The sequence below is a fragment of the Hippoglossus stenolepis genome, chromosome 6 (assembly GCF_022539355.2).
Source record: "Hippoglossus stenolepis isolate QCI-W04-F060 chromosome 6, HSTE1.2, whole genome shotgun sequence".
Lineage (NCBI taxonomy): Eukaryota > Metazoa > Chordata > Actinopteri > Pleuronectiformes > Pleuronectidae > Hippoglossus > Hippoglossus stenolepis.
In genome coordinates this window covers 21977623-21998397 of record NC_061488.1, presented here as the reverse complement: position 1 = coordinate 21998397, position 20775 = coordinate 21977623, and the positions used below count along the sequence as shown (strand labels likewise).

The 20775-nt window shown below is 39.5% G+C and overlaps 1 protein-coding gene across 2 annotated transcripts in view; it reads right to left on the bottom strand.

Annotated features, from left to right (window-relative positions):
- Window positions 1-20775, bottom strand: part of chchd6a (coiled-coil-helix-coiled-coil-helix domain containing 6a) — a 97379-nt gene that overhangs the window by 17919 nt on the left and 58685 nt on the right. For both annotated transcript variants that reach the window (XM_035159782.1, XM_035159783.1), the window contains 2 exons: window positions 18339-18409; window positions 6919-7054 (listed from right to left, as the gene is read on the bottom strand). In XM_035159782.1, the coding sequence (XP_035015673.1) occupies window positions 6919-7054; window positions 18339-18409 (207 nt within the window). The remainder of the gene's footprint in view (window positions 1-6918; window positions 7055-18338; window positions 18410-20775) is intronic.

The following is a 20775-nucleotide window of genomic DNA, read 5'->3' as shown; positions in this document are numbered from 1 at the left end:
TTGTTCGCGTTCTTTTTAGTTCTTGCTATATAGTGAAGCAGCAAACATAGCTCATCTGTCAATTTCAGTAAATTTTCTCTGACTCCGTCACAGTTACTTTGTTGTTATATCTGTTTTTACCATTAATTATCTAGACTGAAGCGTCTTGTCAAATTCAAACTTTTCCTGCCAGCTGTGTGCCTCCTGGTCCATAAAGTTGTTACCGTCCACACAGTCAGTTCCCAGTTTCAGGTGCATTTGTGTGCAAGTGGCATGTCGTTCTGTCTCTCATGTAAGAACTGATCATTCACTTTATAGTGTTTGTATCTGTCACTCGGAATCTTTTGCATGACAACGACAAAGATCGACAGCAACTAATAACCAATAACTTAAAACATATACATGTTTAAATGTTAACATGACAAGGCATAAAGCAGAAAAGTGTATCAAGACAGTTTCAGGTATACAGAGGTAGAGGTGTTTCGAAATCAGTTTCTCAGTCAGCCTGCTGGCCCTCAGCACTCTCTAAACTTTTTTTATTTTTTGCTTTGGCTTTTGCTCGACTCTGATTCTACCTCCTTCTCTCTCTCTGTGGTTCCATTTCGGCATCTCAATCTTCAGTCCGACAGGCAGCTTTTAACTTTAGGAGCAGCTCCCTGGGTATTAGACCCAAAGCCTGCTATGTCTGTACTCCACAGCAGGGCTCCGGATATATACCTGTGAATGTGTGTACGCCTCAGTAGTTGGCCTTGCTGAAGGGGAAAATAACAGCATTTAAAGATTCAGAGGTTTAGACTGCTGAGCAGATCCCAGCCTTGCTGCAGCTCCACATACAGTATATCTGTGAGTGGACACACTGTATACCAGTCAACTCTATGTTTTTTTTTTAATCCCAAACTCTTCCTCACTCCATATATCCTTCACCAGCTCCATTTTTCCTCTCCATTTTGGTGTTTTCACTCTCACCTATACAGAGTCTAGTCTTTATTTCTCTGCTCAGATTTTGTCTTTTGCTTTCTCTTTTTCTCCATAGTGAACAGAGACTCTGACACTGATCAGCATCAATGCCGGTCTCTCTCTGAGACTGGCGCTAAATGACTTCAGAATCCTACCAGGTGTAGAGATGACATGTACATGTATGTGTGTGATGTTTATGTGTCTGCATCTGAGAGTGCAGATGAATGACTAGAGCATCCCGCTGGACCGGGCAGTGTGTATGTGTTCGATGTGGCAGTGCCCACGTCAGGCTCAGTCTCCCAGAGAATAATGATGAGAGGTTGTCTGCTCTTTCTCTGCAGACTCCGTGGGGACCCCCCCCAGCCCATTTGCCATCAAACACACATGCACGCGTGGAGATGTTAGCGTAACCCAGCTGGAAGACTCCTTTGACATGCAGGCCTGTTCACTGACCTGCTGTGACACTGATCAAAACATATCACAGTCGTGTCTGCGAGACTGGAAACACAACACAGGCCCTGGAACAAAATAAGCCTCAAATTAAGACCTTTTGCACAAAAGCTCAGAAGTCATTCACCCTCAGAGGTTTTCTTCTATCATTTAATTCTTAACTTTGATTGACTGAATTAGCAGCAATCTCTTAATACAATATTTAAGAGATTAAAACTTCCATTCCCAATACAGAAGACATCATGAATCAACTGTTCATGTGAATTAGATGAAAACACTGGGCTTAGAGCACACATGTATTACAGAGAGGAGCCGCAAACACTGTTTTGCTTTGTTAAGAGGACTAGGGAGAACATCACAGTATCATATCCCCTTCCAGTTTGTTGGAATCAAACATCTAGAACTTAAAAAATTTAATATGACAATTAAATATGAATAACTTAATATGAAAACAAACATTTCAACATAGTCCTCCATTACACAAGGAAAATCCTCGAGAATAAAGTGCTGCACTTTGAAGTTCACTTCAAAGGTTGATAAGGTGAATTTTTGAGGCTGGGATGAATTACCTAATATTACACATAAACCAAAATACTGATTAATGCAAAGTCAAGGCCACAAATACACAACATATTCGTCATTGTATGACGATATATAGACTGTTCTGGATCAAAGTCAAAAATCTAATATTTCTAATTTTATGTGAAAATAAAAACAAATTGAAACATACTATCTGTTGTCTGACATACTTTAGGTGTGGTCAAAGACCACCTGGCTCTCACTTGCTATGCTAGCACTGCATCTAGTTTGGGGGCTATTATTTCAGACAGTCTTTGCTGCGTGGGACCATAGCATCAGTTACCTTGGCAACTGATGTAAATACTGAGCTGGAAACAAAGTCATTCAGGAGCCAGTTGTGACTTATGGGACTTTATCAATGCTAGCATATGTAGAAAAACAAAACTACTTATATTTATGTTCTTTATATCGATATTATTAATATTGATATATTAAAACATAATATATCGTCATACCCCAATCGGTGCTCATCTTGGAGTTCACTAAATTTGAGGTGAACAGTTAGAAAATGTGCTAATTGTGCCAATTTCATCAAAAGTACGAGGGTTGAGTTGACTGAGAATACATAGGCATACTACAATACTTTTGATCTTTTCATACTCCTGAACAGCTTATACTAGTTCTGTCAATTAAGATTGTTATTTTGTCTTTGAACGTGGTTTGCTCAATGTGATGGGTTACAACGCTTTTTATTGTATCTTGCTGTCGTGAACAACTACTTGGCAACTTTTTAGGTCATCTAATAAATGCAGCAGAATCAAAGTTGGGCAAAAAATCGCATTGCAATTATTGTGACAGATATTGTGAATGAAATATGGATCAAGATTTTAGCTGGAATGGTACCGTGTGGATTTCATTTTAATCTCTAATAAAAAACAATAATGATGTTAATGTGATTTGCAGCTTCCCCCCCAGAAATGTTTTTTCAGGGATAACCAAACTCACTGTGACAGCTTCTAAAGACAGAAAATGGAGGAAGAACTTTATAAACTTTCAAATTGATGGGGTGAAAGTCAGGGAGATGCCTTGGGGGCCAATCAGAAGCAAAGACCTTGATGTGTAGGTTTAAGCAGACTGCAATATAGCAAGCTATTCACGCACCACACACACACACGCACAGTGTATGATCTGCCGTGCTCTTTTAAAGACGTCTTCAAAGCGTCTTCACTTCACTCCTCGTTATCTCACACTAGCTAATATGCGAAAGAAAGAATTTTTCACTCTGTTGCACGCACACACACACACACACACACACACACACAGACACCTTACTCATTTGGTTCTCAGAAGTGGACAAATACGAGAGCGCAAACATGAGGTCAAAACCCACGTATATAAATGTGCGTTTTCGTCCGCATGGTGTAATACAAGGCATATACAAAGGCTCAGATGCTATTGACAGGGCACACACGTACATGCAGCCTCACTCACAAGCACATTACATTAGTGCGAGAACAGTGGAATCAAGTTTCGGCGGCAAGCTGATTATCACATGCTGTATTACTGTATGCCAGGGGAAGCCTCAGTGCCCCTGAGCAATGCGGTAGAGATGTGAGCAGGGAGCAGCATGAGGTAGATTAATACGTTGTTTGGGTGCATGATGAGCAGCTACACCTTCAAATGCCTCTACTGTAAAACCTTTGGAAGTGCAAGCTTCCAGTATTCGGTCCTCCAACTCCCACTCCCCCCCCCCTCCTCCTCGCGATTTTTCCTCTAACTTTCTGTGAATTCATAACTTAAAACTGCTGCAATGATGCACATACTTGAAGAACTTGTCTTTGCTTTTGAATAATACAGCAGCAGGTCCAACTGAGGAATGTGGAGAACTGAAACGTAAAGTACAAGGGCTCAGTTTTACTGAGTGCATGCATAAGAAGCGCTTCTTGTCTGCTCTCTATGTTGCAAATGAAATTACACTGCTGAAGAGGAGAATCATCATATCAGAAGTTAAATATATAAATAAGAATATATACAAACAGTACTGAGTTTAAAAAGAGTTTCAAAGAATAAAGTTTTTCCTTAAACCACCAAGCAGCTGGTATAAAGAAGTAAAGTTTAGGTTACTTTTCCCCTTCGTTTCAAACAAGTTGCAAAATACATTTGAACTACATTTATTTTAATCCTTTATCTTTATTTGTTCGTGTTATTTTTTACCATCTCCAGTTTTACATTTCTTTTATTTCTGGTGGTGGTGGTGCATAACAGCACCCTGAGCAGAGCCTCACGCTGATATTCAGTGTGGGTTATTATCTGAGTCTCTCTCTCTTGCTTCGTTCTGGTAGCCTGTCCAGGAACTTGGTCATGCTAGTGCCTTCCACCCCTTAAAACCATCGCCCCTCTTTACATTGCTAAAGTGAAATGGCTCCACCTCTGATTGGCGGTAATGTAACAGGGGAACATGATTATTCTCCCCCGTTTTCCACACTGTGATGGACTGAAGAGCACACAAACACTGTGGACACACCTGTCACCTGCCCGTCACGCTGCTGGTAAACCATAAACACCACAGCCTCACCTTCAAGAGTTAACGCAAGGCCGAAATGAGTTTATTTTACCAAGCGTCTCACATGGAGCAGCCAGCTGGATTGTTTTTTGTTAGCTCTCCTGTACACAGAGAAACTTTATTCAGTTGTGCTTCTGGTAATGTTTATAGGGGATGCAATTACTTGGCTCCACCACACACATAGATTGTATTGGCAACAACCTGGTGAGAACAAGAAACAACGGGAGAGTTGTGGCCGGAGGGAGGCTGGTGGACATAGCCAGCAAAGCAGTTGTTTTGACTTAAGATTCTGGTGCAAGCGGTCGTGGATATCATTTATATATTAATGACTATTACAATAGAATTTTCTCAGTTACTGTTGTCTTTCCTTTATTTATATATTGTTTTTATTGCTTTGCTTTTCTTATCTCCTTTTATTGCATATTTTTTAATAAGGTTTGGCTTCGAATTTCTCAAATTACAGATTTCAAACCTCACTTCACATCTAATTAACTAAAATGATACTATAAAAACATGGCTCACACGCATCATATAAAGTATTTCTTCTTTGCTGTGATTAGGGACTTGGTTAAAAGATGAGGCTTCACACTTAAAATATTCTGCTAAAAAAGCCTTTAAACAGAGTCTAATATTACATAATCTTATTTACAGTCAACCAAAGTCTGCAGTGCAAGCATTTTGCTTTCCCACCCTCCTAGAATTCTAATGGTGAGAATGCAGATACAGCAGCATCTGACTGGAAGAACCTCTCTTATTTACACCATTTTTTCTTCAGTCGAAAAGTTAACGAACTATTCCCACATTAATAGCAAATGTCTGGTTTTACATTCCCTTTTACTGCTTGTTTTCAGAAGACATCCTGTTTATCTTAACTTTCTCCAAATGATTTAATGCCTGTAATTAGAACCAAAATGGCAAAGAGCTACAGTGCCCAGGGAAACTTTAACTGAAGACTTATTTTATCACAGCCCTGAATGAGGTTGCCTTGACAAGGTGGCTCTGGTAGGAAAACAAGGTTGACAGTGCTGACATTTTTAAAAAACATACTTTTACAAATGTTCAATCTGAAAGCTGATTTAAATGACAAGGCTTTTACTGCTATGTAAAAACCTCAAGTGACAGCGCTCAAAACCGGGTTAGGGTTAGGGTTATTTTCCGTCCTTTACTTGCACAGAATTATCTTTAAAAGAATAAGACCTTTTCTTTAACATCAGAGAGACCACAGCTGTGGAAATAAAAAAACATCTCTCCAATATGACATTATTAATTCTTTTGTGAGAAAGTTGCAACTCAAACCAAAAAAGAACTCAAACACACTTTCAAAACTGTCACCACCACTGATTAACAATAGAGAAAAACAACCTACAAATGTGGAATTGTGCAATCCCACAGTTAAAATACATTGTCTACTGTATTTGTTTTCTTCTTTTTAAGCAGTTTTCTTTTATTGGGATTTAGCCATTTTATATTGACAGTACTTGCCTCCCTGTGCAAATGTTACAACAAAACAAGTTCCCTGCAGACACCATTTTGGAGGGTCACCATCGCTGCGTCCTGGGCTTAGTGCCGTCCAAGACTATTGTCATTAGTTTAAAGAAATACAAACAAGTTAGAGCAGTTCTTTCACCCCGATAGCAGAATGATAATGAGTGCAGCCAGACCTCTATCCAGCTCTGACACAGCACTGTGGAGATAAGTCAGTGGCCATGTGAGACTAACATTGTATTGATGTTGTGTATTGTAATTTGGAATCACTGGTGTGTGAATCACTGTGTCTGATATAAAACTTTGGGGGGGACCAATATAGCAAGTTATTGTTTGTTCTAGTTTTAATGTGAATGGATTTTGACCTATTGCTTAACATTAGGACTATTATCTCAGTAACTTCTCTATATAAATTTCATGGGCTGCAGTAAAATACTTAACAGTGTGTGTAATTAAAGATGTGTTCCTTGTGCATAGATTCTGTATTTATTCCATCAGGATATAACGATGTCTATGGTGATGTCTATGGTGACGGAAATGATATGTATTTTTGAGTAAATTAGTAAATTCTTTTATTCTAACTATATTTACCTTTATCTCAAAAAAATCCACTGACGTTCATTGACAATTCTGGTCTCTCACTATTGACCATATGATGTGATACACTAGTGATTTTTATTGATTATAAATGTATTCCTTCACTCTTCCCATGGTTCTTCTTCCTTTGCTGATTGCCTGGTCTCTAGGACTGTTTGATGTCATTGTGGGTACATGGTTGTGTGTCATTTGTCGTGTGAAATGCCTGACGAGAAATGCATAACCAAAACCAAGTGACTTTATGTACATTACTATTTATTGTTTTGACACCAACATGCCTTAAGAGAGTGTTCCTCATAATTGTTGTTTGTGGTGGTGAAATATATAGATATATTAAACCATGAGATCTAGATTTGAACAACTCTTACCTTCTTTGCGGCGTTGATACACTGCATGTATGTTTTGGCGAGGTCTGAACACTTTAGAGTCTGGTCTCCGTTGTCCTTGTAGCAGGATAAAATCTGAGTCTGCAGGCCAAGACACACTGGGTCTGTGTTACGAGACCTGCAAAAACACAGACAATACAAAATAGTTAGGTTTGCTTCCCTCTACCTGACTATATTCAGCCTTGCAGAGAGATAATAGAGACGGAAAAAACTAGGAAAGAGCAGAACCTCGAAGATTTTAAATAACTGATGTGCAACATTTAATGTGGACAGTCGACCATCTAAATCTTCCTCTTGATGTTTTCTTAAAAAAAAATATCAATCTGATCCGAGGTGTCTGCTTCTGCTCTCAAGCTGAATCCAGCTTCTAACAGAGTAGTACAGAACATACAGTGAGTAAAACGAGAGAGAGAAAGAGGTTCTGTTCACACAGATGCAGCCTGGAAATGAAAACTGAATTTACTGAAAAGTGACAATGTTTTGAAATGATCCCAATGTGCGAGTGAACAGGCATTTTTCAAACTCTTTTCTAAACTTGCTTTAGGAAGAAATTCCATGGTAACCATGGTAAAAGATGGCAACATGCAAGACAAACATGTCCTTCTTTCCTTAACAAACCAACCAAACAAAAGAAAAAATATGAAAATGAAAAGCTATTCCCAAGTGGGAAAAATGTATCTGATTAAATGAAGCAAGACAAAGATGAAAAACAATTAACATTTACACCCACTGCAACCTGTTTAACAAGCTAAGGTGTGCATAGTAAGTGCCTCATTTCAAATCATGTAATTAGTGCTAAATCACATTTAATTAGGTGGATAGGAGCATACTGATCAAATACAACAGAAACGTGTGCATTGAGAGACTGAGGGTGCTTAATTTGATATGAGGGCTGTATTATAATTGGTCTTTGCCGGTCTATCTGTCAGAATGTTAACTATGGCGGGTTTACCTGTATACCTCACTGTAATGGATTCTGACTGATTGAAGCAAGACCAAGCAAGTTATGAACACCCACGCAAGTATAAAAAGGCACGTGCACAAATGTACATGGCCACACACACTTCGGAGCGCACTGTAAACATGAAAGTACTATGAACATGTGCAACACACGCACACGCACACACACACACACACACACACACACACGTTGTGCCCGGAGCATACACACTTTCTCTGCGAGGAGCAGCTAACACCAGATTTCATTGAAAGCCAAGTTAAAGGCTCTTTTTAGCTTTGATTCACAGAGGACAGCTGACCCCAGTGTTTCATAGTCGTATCCACACTGGCAAACACACGCTTTTTCATCAGCAACAATATCATGAAGGCAAAGGCAGTTGATCAGAGAATGGGTGATAGAGGTAAAAGAAGAAAATAAAAAAAGAGGCAGAGGGAAAAGTGAGATAGAAAGATGAAAAGGGCGGGATGAAACATCCACTGCTGTTCACTCAGAGGCCCATTTCAAAAAGAGGAAAGACAGTCAATCATATCTGTTCCCCCACACCACCTCTTATGGTTAATCTTCCCTATTTAATCTGTCTTGTTTTTTTTTTACTTGATTGTCTTCTCTCCAACTCAGTCTCCTGTCTTACTACTCCCTCGCTCACGCCTTACGTTTCTCTCGTTACATTAACAACCCAGAGAAGACGACACCAAAGTGCGCCATCTTTATCTCTCTCTCCATTTGAGGCTCCCGAAGATAAGGAACTCTCCTTTAATTTGAAATAAATGGCCTTCATCAGGGAAGCCGAAGCCCCCTGATAGCACCGCGTGGTTTATTAAAGGCGCTTGAAGCAGAAAATTGGTTCAGCTGCAGCAAAAGCTAAAGCTCTGTCCACAAGCTACACCAAATTGAAGGTGAGGTCTTAAATCAACAATATTAACTGAGCCGCTTCCAAAAATAAATATATAAAGAGAGGGAGAGAGAGAGGCGGCATCTGCTTTTTAACTGGAGTGAAGTAAAGCAGCATCCCTGACAGCTCGTCGAGCCATGTAACGGCGAGTTGTTGTTAATGTGTGCGTGTATGCTGCAGGAGCAGTCATTTTTTCGGGGGAGCTCTCTACGCATCTGTGAGCGGAAAATGTGACAAAACATAAACAGTAAGATTAGCTGCTTAATTAATGGTGCTGCCCATTATTTTTAATCTTCAGCAGCGAAGGCGGAGGCGGACGGAACACAGAGGCTTCAGACTTGTGGACAACGCAGACCAGCTTACCAAGACGGAGAGAGGGAGGGAAATCAAAGGGGAGAAATTGGTAAATGGAAAAGACACACAACACACCAAGAACTACAAAAGTTACTGGCAAAGCAACAAGACCGATAAGAAAGATGTTTTTATTGCCTCTAAACCATGCTTAGTTAAGAGTGACATCTTTTTCCATAATGGCTTTGGCTGTACATGTGACACATTGTTTTCTTCTATGCACCATTTATTTCTCTCCTGTCAACTACAAAGTATTGGTATCTCTACTGCGTTTCAGGCAAGTAATTAGAAAATCTTGTTAACATCTCATAGGAAGCAGTGCCTTAGGAGGGACAAATTAAGGGAATCCAATATTGTGACTGACTTGAGGGCTACAACACAAGTGCAGTCAAACTCTGCAACATCTTGCTTGTGAGAACAAGTCCTAATGACATATTTTATGGTCCTAACAACATAAAATACTGCTGAATGAAACATTCCTTCCTTTTATTCTATGTATTTAACATGTTGAAATATACTGGGTTCATCAAAAAAACATGATAGCAATGATAAAGAGTGGAAAGAAAAAGCCAGATAGTGCATGGGCACTGACTTTCTCCTCAGTCCTGCAAGAAATGTCTCTATCCAGTTTCTTTGGCCAGTCATCAACCTGGGCATTTTGTCTATTTTTGTCGACCTTCTGTTTCTGGAGTCCAGAAGCAGTCTTTGCCCTGAACAACTTGGGCTTACACTATCAATCATCGTCTGTTTTACACTCTCCTCCATTTCTTCCCCTTCCAAGTCTTGTTGATTCATTGTCTGATACGTGACTTATCGAGGCAGCTGCTGCAGCCATTCTTGTGTTACTGTGGGGTATATAGGCCTGTGTATGAAGGGGACATATGGCCTATATCTGATTTGATGACTGAAGAGAGAAGAGCTATAGCCCTCTGATATTTGTATTCAAGGCGTTAGCTTAGAATAAAAAAGGAGGAGAAAGAAATGAGAAAACACCAACCTGCACCACTGCAACTAATCAATCAACACAATAGGAAGCTGTTTCTTCCAGTTCCACTAAGTTTTACTGCACTACATGTTTAACATTGTATGCAATGTACAGGAAAAAAGTCTTGTCAGGAATAAGAGGAAGCACATTTCCCTAAACTAGTGCAGTGCCCGTTCTGAACATGCCTGTTTGGATTGGGCTGGTTGCTTGGAATGTAAAAGTGACCTGCAAGAATTGAGCCACAGCAAGTGAAGACCTGGTTCAGGACTCAGTCCGCAGAAGCATGAAGCTTTGCCAACGCTGCTGCTGTTGATTCAAGCCTATTGAACGAATCGCATCAAATTTGACACAGCACTTTCTTGGGCGCTTAACAATTCACATTTGAAGAGTGAAGCTGATAAGATGAATGGTTCTTAGAATATGCAAGCCACATACAGACAGAGATTTCTGGAATGAGTAGATACATGTCTGACTATTCTTTTGGGGAAACCTTCTCATTAGTTCTAATCCAGAATACTTTGCAGCATTCAAAGAATTTGCTCACTACTGGACAGGTCCAATAATGAGAAAATGCTTACTAGAGACTCTGGGGTACACAGATCCATCCTTACTTACTGAGGCATAAACTGTCATTTGACAAGTTACAGGGTCAGAATTCCTGTAAAGACGGTTTTACCATGGCTGGCTTGATTAATACTAGCGCTGCGGTGAAGTAAAGAGAAACAAAAGAAATGATAACAAGGGGAAGAAGAGGGCGAGAGAGGTGAAGAGGAAAACAGCTAGAGAGACAGAGTTGCCTCTTATCTCCAGCTTGTAGCTTGTATGCACCTGCACCCTGACAGCTTTTCAATTGACTGAGGGCACATATCCTCTTCTCCTCTATCTTGTATCTCCACTCTGCTTCACACGTCCTCCCCCGTCTCTCCATTCCTATCACACCTGCAACCAGGAAGAGAGTGCACTCTATGTACTAGAGCTCAGTCTTTACTTTGTCTCTTATATAAACATGGAAGATGAGGCACAGTACATTTGTCTCAGTGCCCCTCTCTTCTGATACCCCTTTGTCAATGCTGCACATATTTTCTTCTTCTTCCACACTCTGTAACGTGACCCTACACGTAAAAGTATGAAGCTTCATGATACTTCATATATACACACACGTACTGTACATGTCCAGGTCCATCTCTCTCCTACTTATAAATCTCCAAATATCCATTAAAAATATTTTAATTGCTTGATAACAATTGTAACAACCAACCCAATAAAACCTATACACAAATTGTTTCCCATAAAATCAAGGTCAGGATCATTGATCTTATGAGGCTCCTCGTTACTATGGTATATTTTGTGGGTGGAATCAAAATTCATTTTGTGAGATAGCCACAAAATAAATGTGAACTAGTGAATGTGCATTGCATACCAGTGTCTGTATGCCCGGCTGAAGATGGTTTATCAGAGCGAAAATCCCACTTTTACTGTGTTCAAAGTTAACGAGGTTTAGTAAACGATCTAGCTTTAACAAATTGAGCGCTGTGCATTGTAGCAAGATGTCAGCCACGCTTCTCATCTGTTCTACAAAATGTGACAACACATAACTCTAATATGAATTTTCACATTATTTTAAGGTTAGCGTTGTACAGTTTTCACAATACAGTTAATTGCCCCCCTTGAATGGGACAGACACCTCCAGGACAACCCTGGCTTCAACTGTGGCACTCTCTGAGAACACCACATTCAGACTTTCACTGAATATAGAGCATGGAGTAAATTCAGAACATCTTCCCTTTTTTGGTTTACTTATACCGCAAAATTTATTTCCAGCTTGTAAAGTAACTTTACAAATAAAAAATCACAATGACCCTCGTTTGAGCCCATAAACCTTCCATACTAATCAAAAACTTTTTTACTCCAGGACCGTTTGAAGCTTTTGTAGTAACATATCTTAACAGCTATTATAAAAAATAAAACTCCACGTACAGCAGAGACATTTATTAATTTTTAAATAAAATCTCGGGGGGCAGCTGCTGAAAGGTAAAAGACGCATTTATGATAGGAAAGTTGGCAGTTTAAAAACCTGCACTCAGACCCCCAGTCCACCCAGTGAAAGGGCTGTGACTGTAATGGAAGGTGGCGTAGAGCCTGACAGACCTGGTGATAGAGTGTGTTGAACATAAGCACTATTCATTCTCAGGGTTGGAAATGAGAAATTTGGTTTAAATTGTTCAAATGTGTTCATTAGTCATCAAAACAAGAGTTGTAACAGCTGTAAAATCAAGGCGGACTGAGGTTTCATGAACAGTTGCTGTCCACTTGATAAAGTTAATAACACGGCTACCATTTCCATTCAAATCAGGGTTAATTATTTTGTCTTTCTTCAAAATGCCACTTTAAAGTTCAGTGGCATTTAATGAACACATCTGAAATTCATCTGGGTCTAACTTCAGTGAACGACATGCAATGGTTTTGCTCGGCTTTTCTCTCACAGCACAGTAACACTGCCTTTTTCACTCAGACTTGCCTTGCCAATGTTTCCAGCCGTATCTCTGAGTGATCTCCGTTGGCTGGTATCATCTGACAAAGGCTGGGAGGATCTGACAAAGGCTGGCTATTAAGGCTAGTTCAGCTACTACTGTTACAGACAGCTGGCCTTGTTAAAATGCCTTGGATACTGACCTGAGCGGCTAGACGTGGACATCTGCCTTGTCCGTCTCCCTCTCACTCCCGTTCTATTACTTTCAACTTTGAAGAGGAGGAGGTTGTCTCTCTCGCTCTCTCATACAAAATGTATCTGAAAAGACAACAGTTTCCGTCCTCACGTCTCTCTCAGTCTTTCTGTAATTGCACAGCTGAAGGTTGTCGACGAGTGAGGAAATTCAAAATGCCTTTGTTAAGTGGCCAACACTTAGGTGTAGCAATCACTGTGGCAGTGTGGGCCTGCTGCCACAGACCACTGCTAAGAGGCCTTGTTTTTTTTGGTGGCAGCACCAACAAGAGGGTACACATGTCATCAGGCAGGGTAGTTGAGCTGAACCACTGCAGAATTCCTGTTATACTTTGTTTCAAAGCTATTGACTGACTCTCACTACAAGATTGTACCTCACTTAGACTTTCAGCACCAGTAGTCTCACCCAGGTACAGTAATGCCCTGTCCCAATTCACCCCTTCGCCCTACCACTTGGCCGTACCCCATTGTTTTGCGCGTGAAGGGATGTGTTGTCCCATTTCTCTATGTGATGCAGGGGTAGTGGCCATCTAGCCTTTCAAACACTCCTTGAACCATGGTATATTCAGGACCCCCCTGAAAACAGAGGGGTAGATGGAAATTCCTAAATGCTTTATGAACGGAGGAAGCCAATCAACATAGCGACCGCCGTGGGTAAAATGCTCATAAATTTAAGTATGAAATCTTCCAAAACAACCATGACATTTTTTTAAAATATTGGAATATCCTTTTTTAATCAAGAAGCAAATGAAAATGTAATGATTAATGCTACATTGACATAAGAGATGTAAACATGCTGACTGACTGTGTATTGATTAATAGATCAATCTGTCCTGTCTGTCCTGCAGTTACCAGATACAATAACGTTAGTTGATATTGTTTGTCACCGTAATAACGTTGGTCGGTTGCTGATGAAGTAGCGAGTAGTGTACTAATTCCTAGGTGAAGATTTTCTAACCCTACTGCTTGTGGCTCCGTTTGGAGGGGGACACTCCCAGGGAAGGGCACTTCATATCTAAGGGTAGAGCCAAGGGAGAGGAATTGGGACAGGGCCTAAATCTACACAAGCTGCAGCTGGAGCTTTAGTGTTCAAATGTACAGAATCATCTAGAGACCCAGTGGTGTAGACTTAAGTTCTAATGTGGTTTTGCTGATGCAAGCCTGAAGTCATACCACCATCTTCAGCATTATGTAACCTGACGAAATCTGTGTGCTTAATAAAGACTGGAACATGATAAAGACTGGAACATGTGATGAGAAGGTGGTGGATTGGGGACCTGTAGTATTAGTTTAATTTAGTAATTATATTGTGTAACTATTTATTTGCATTTCTTTCTCTTGCATGTATTGTATTGATACCATATGGCTGCATGTCCTGATAGTGTTGTTTTACTTTAACAAGTAAAGAACAATTATTAAAGCGTGCATTATGTGCTGGAGAGAACACATTATTAGTGTGACTGTGGTTGTTGACTTATGTTCTTGTGATTTAAGAAACAAAACAACAATTTTAAAATAACTATATATACAGTACATAATCTTAATGACCTGCATTAGTGTTGAAAGATATTTAAGTTTAGAGACATTATTGGTATAATTTTGTCTAAAAGATTTTTCTCTTCTCTTTTTGGTTTTCATTGTGTTACTTACTTAAAAAAAAGTTCTGAATAACTTGGATCTCTGGTGTGCAGAGCATACAGTCAGTACATCGGTGGTGCAAATATGAAGGTTTGGTCAGAGAAAGCAAACAGAGACAGGAAGAGGAAAAGACAACAATAGGAAACTTGATGATTTTGTTCTCTTATGCTTCGCTGAGTTTGATATTTCAAAGCGCTACAGGTGGCTTTGTCTCTCTTTTCATCCTCTATCTCTTTCGTATAAACACACAGGACAATGACACAGAGTGGCCCTGTGATTGTCTGGGTCCCTCAAACCACAGAGTGCCGGAAGCTAAAGCTGCCATTTTACTTCAAGGATTAACACTGGATTAACACATCACACGAACACGCACACATCACACAAACACACACACACACACACACACACACACACACACAGAGCCAGGGGGGGGGGTTAGACACCTCAAATATTATAGGGGCTTTGTTCTACCGCTCTGCACTGAGACAAACTTCACTCGAACTGTTTACAGCACAAAACCAGAGCCTGTCTGAAGTTTCCCACTGATTTCTCAGGAGCTTTGTCATCGGAAAATGTTAGAACACCGAATTGTCTTTTGTTTTCAAATACACAAACCCACACAGTGTCTATCAATTTCCAGGCTCTACCTCTCTTTTACTAACAGCAAAGGCATTTCGAATTTAATTAATGTGAGACAATTTTCACAGTAATCAAAGCTGCAGTGGCTACAGCAGCTCAGGCAGTTTGCATTTTAATTTTAAGATTTAAAAGTTGGTACTGAGCTAAAATCATATATCTGCTTCAACTATTTAGACTATTTAGTCTAACTCATTGACTTTAAGTTTCCTGAGTGAATGTAATTATGGTTGGTATCACGTGTTAACATCATGTGAGTAAATCATGGTTGTTTACCATTTTCATCTCATATATTAAGAAATAAAAAAAGTACTTTAAAATGGAGGTACTTGATACAATCCAAGGTTTCTCCTATGTCCTTTAGCTGTGACAATCTCCAGTGCAAAAGAGCCACAAGGGGAGACAACGATCAACCTGCGACCTGAACAGTCAAATAAGTTGTTTGTCTCTACCCTCTCATGACCCAGATGAGCATCTCCTAAGATAGAGCTACCTTTAGGTAGGACCTTTTTCTTCATGATTACAGTGAAGAACATGTGATGTTCTTATGGAGCTGTCTTAGTGTTGTAAGGATTTGGTAAGGTTTCGGAAAGATTGTTGTTGAATTAAAAGAAGTGGTTCAAATAATATACACAGGTCATGGAACTGTCATGGATCATAGAAACCTTGGTGACTTCACTGGTTCCTTTCACATTTCATCCCAACCTTACTTTAAGAAGATGATATGCTTTGCAAAACGTTTTTGTGCTAAATAGACCATGACTACCCCACAACTTGAACATGAGGTTCATTATCATTACAGTGGAGACAGAGGTCCAGTTCATCTGCTGCTGGTAGTCACCATGGACAGGAACAAACCATACCTATTTGGTTGTTTAGTTTGAAGGACTTGTTGAAGAGATCACACAGCTGAGGACTTGTAAGGAGCCAGACATTTATCTGACTTGTCACAGTGGGAAAGCACAGGTGTAACTAACATAACAATGACTCCATTCTACTCAAGTGAACCATGTTGTAACCACTTAAGTATACATAGAAAGATCAAAAACATTGCGTTTTTGTATTCTGACACCATAAACAGTCACTCGTTTCCTTACACTTTAATCCACTCATTTAAGTATCACTTCTAAATTCCACAAAGGTTAGGTTTAGACTAGATTACAGAATGAATGAAGCCTAATCCATTCCCTAAAGCCTGTAAAAGCCCCATATAATTGACCATAAAGGTACTGCCATACAGGAAGCTTGGATTGTTTTATCTTCCTTGATAGAACACTCATGGATTCAGAATACCCTCCTTCCCTCTCAAAACACACAGACACAGACACACACACACACACACACACACACACACACACACACACACACACACACACACACACACACACACACACACACACAAACGAGCAAAGGATTAGAGGTATTACTGTACTGTATTCCCTAGAGGTAAGATCACCATGGTCTTCAACATCAGCACGGATCAAAAGCATGCTGCAGTAGACTAATGGGAATCTCATACTCCTAAACTGCAGATAGCGGTGAACAGTCACTCAAAATTATGGAGAGGATGTATTAACCTCCATGCGAACACACATTGAGCGGAGTATAAATGCATGAATATAGTCCAAAGCTTCTTGTTGTCGCTGGGCTTAAGACTCTGTACAAGGTTTTGTTGTGAAAGTAAAGTCAGCAGGTAATCCTCTATTCTTTTGAAAAGGTACATTATTGTTTTTGGTACATTTTGAGTCATCCAGGTAGAAGTGAATGATCATGCAAATGTTAAAACTCTAAATCCTTGGTACAGTTCCCTATTTTTGGAACCTGCCATCCTTAACTGGATCAGTTAGGTGCTTTATTCAGGATTTAAAGATAATAGAAAGAACCATTGTTACTCATTGTTTTCCTCAATGCCTCAATTTAGTTTGTCTCAAGATATAATTTATACTTGAAATGTACATTTGAAGAATAATTCTAGTTATTCACAGCTCATTTGCTTTTGTCCAAAGCACCTATATATAGGTATATACTGTATACATGTTGTGTTAGATGTTGACAGTGGAGATGACTTTATTTTTTTTTTAAATGGACGATGGCCCTGTCGTGACAGCATTTGGCAGCTTGTTCTGTCATGAGGGAAAGAAAATTAGACCAGTCTGTGTTTCATCCATGCAAGGCAACTTTTAATTGTCTTAACTGTCCAGCTTTGGTGCATCTGTGCCCAACGCAGCCTTAGATTACTGTTCTTGGCGGAAAAAAAGAGCTGCCCTATGTGGTCCTCTGCGGTTGTAGCCCATCCGTTTAAATTATTTCTGCGCATGTCCAATGTGGATGATTGCCTTGGGCAGACGCAGAACACACTGGCTTGGGAACATCCCTCAGGAGGAGGGAGAAGATGTGATGTGGCTAGGAAGGAGAACATGTACAAGTGCAGCAACCACATTGGTTAAAGCTAAACTAAGAAATTAGATTTTTACAATGGCATGTTTAAGTTTACCATTTGCCTTAAAAAGTGCCTTTAAATACATTTTACAAATTTAGTTTTTTTTCTAAAATCCACATGATCTTCTTTTTCCATTGGCCCTCTTTTTTTTAGCAATGTTGATACAAAATCCAAGTTGTGGACATAACATAAGAAAAACACTTCACTAAATCTTGAACTTACAAGAAGTTGGCCACAAGCTTAAGTCTGCCTTCGGGGAAAGGGACACACTGAAGGACATAAACAAGTATATTTTGTCCTCACCCATAAACACTGGCGTGGCTGTACTCTTGTCTTTTGAAAGCACCGTTACTGGTGTGACACCAAATTTAACAGTAAGTCGAGGCCAGGTCTCTAATGTGAATTACAGCTGTGTGTTTTACAGACTGCAGAGGCAATAATTAGGTACCTTCTCCCTGGCTATGGCTCATTACAAGTCCACAGTGGGAGGCGAGGACGGGGAAATAGGGTATTGTTAAATTTAGCTTAATTAAAGTAGCCAATTAAAACACTTATCACATTAGTCAGGTTTGCTCAAGAGATTGTATGCGTTTAACTAGTTAAGAAATGAGGAAAAGTGCAGATCACTATCAATCGCCGCTTGTTATTCTGCTGTTGCATATGCTCATGTACGTGTGCGTTGGTGGGTGCATGTCAGAGGCTCCAGGGAATAATATCACCTTACGTTAGGAACTGCAAATTAGCTTGTGAACGTGTGTGTGTGCATGTGTGTCTCACCTCACGTGTTCTTCAGTCTTGGAGGCAGCTTGGTGGAATTGGTCCTTGCTCTGTTCGTATCTTTCCAGATTCTGGACATAGGAGAACACAGGAAGACAAACCAGAAGCATTAGTTGAGCTCTTTCCTTTAGTTTTTTTTATTTGATTTTTAATTTTCTAAACAAGTATGTTTCTAAATGGACAAAGGCTTTTGGAGGCTTTGTCATGGAGTTCTATTTCAGTTTTGGTCAAAGCATATTTACAATTATATTTTTAGTATCATTTTCATGCCATACATCTTTTTATACAGTTTTGTTCTCATAAGTAATTCAACATTGTTACAGTTGTGTTGGATGCCTATAGAACTATTCCTTTTAACTTCCTGGAAAACTGACATTTAATTTTATTTCAACAGCCTAACTTTAAAAATAACAATATACCATTAAATTATTGACAATCCTTCGTGGATTTCCATCCTTTTGACTCTTTTATCAAATCAAAAAGACTTCTTGCCTTAGTCTAATCGTCATTTTATTTTCGTTTTACTCTGAATATTATCCCAACACATGACCAAATAATATTTTTCCCAGTCTTAAAGTTAACTTTACCACAGACAGTAATAAAAGTACAGTATGAAGGAAAAGTTGTGGCGTTGCATTCAAATCCCGAGGATGGTTTTTTTCTGTCTCCTCTGGCAAAACTAAAGCTCAGCAATAATGATTTGCATTACTCATAAATGTTTTAAGAAACTGTGATTTTTGAGTTTGCAGCCCAGAGAGCACCAACCCCAAACAAGCAGGCAGTGGCATTATGATAAAACAAGCAGCTAATCCCCAACAACTGCAGCCTCTCTTCTGCTGATCCTCTGAGCTTAGGCCTTCCAGCCCCGAGTATCCCAACCAAATATTTAACCAGCAAACTGTACCAGCTGGGGAGGGAAGGGTTACTGGAGAAGAAAGGAGAAAAAGCTGCACGGGAGGTAAGAGAAGAAAAACGGTGAAGCAGCAGAGTGCATGAAGGTAAGAGGAAATAGGTTGAGGGGGAGATATTTGTGAACTGGTATCTATGGGCAAAAATCATTCGCCTTGACAATTCAGGTACAAAAGTAGTCCTGACAGTGACTTAAACACAGATTTACATGATATCTTAAAATGCAACACAGTCACGCATTAACAATATAATGATGTTCAATGATAAAATATGAACAGCTGACTGTTTTTATTTTATTTTCAAGTTAGAAATGAGTCTGTGATGTAAAAAGGATTAATGAGATCCAATGTCTCACACCTTAACAGTCAGAATACTGAGTCATGCTGGATCCACAGAAATGCGTGAAAGTGTAGTGTAGAAGTGGGGTTCTAGTCAGAGGCTGCTCGGTGATCAGAGGACAAAACACTTTGTGCAGCTGTAGACAACATATAGCTTTTTTTGTCTATATATTTGTCTATATGTATTGTCAAATATTGTCTTTTTCTGCCCAATTCCAAGAGAAAATCTAGAATTGTAGAGTGTCCGCAGATTAACATTTCAACAGAAACATCTATTCTCAGCGACAACAACACAGATTTGCCTACTTCATTTGCATGGCCCCCAGATCTTTTTACATCTCTGCACCTTATGCATGGGCATGGAAATCCTGCACAGCCTCAGTTCACCTTCATTAGGGCTTTTTCAATACTGTCATAGATAATCTGGGGTCAAATGCTACATTAAACTACTGCCTAGATGCATGTTTCTGGTCAAATCAAAAGAAACTGTGTGTACATGTGTTTCAGTTCAAATCCACCCCCAACAAAAATGCAACCCCAATGCAAATGAAATGGAATTTGAAACAATGGATAGCAATTAAATTAACTAATAAAATTCAATTGGTTTTTCAGATTTTGATCTTCATCAAACTTTTTTAAATAACAAACAATGCTTTGTTCAGATTCTATCTCACTATTTCCCCCCATCTCCACCTCGTCACATTGCCAGACTATACAACCTTACACATGGTCTAAGGCACATCTCATTTGCATAAACACAGTTGAAGTGTACTGTGTTTTACTGTACAGTTTATATCTTTTAAAATGGCGTGTGCTGTTCCTACACATTGTTTATAGAGCCCATCGAGGCTCAGATGTATTTATGAACACCTTGTCAAAAAGACCATAAAGAGATAAATCATAGCGACATGCTGACAGAGAACAAGGGAAGAAAGTGTTGCTCGCTGAGAGAATACAATAAACCCTTTAATTTAATCGAGGTTGGACACATTTTACTACCGTTACACAACGATGTTGTTAACATCCATCAGTGTTGCCTGTGTTATTAGTGTTTTCCTTTTTCTGAATATAAGCAGGTTTATATAACACACGTGCAAACACACACGCATGCGCACACACAATCACACCCACACATCAGGAGCAGTTCAGTATAAAGTATCACTCTTACACAGAAAATTCAATTTCCCTTT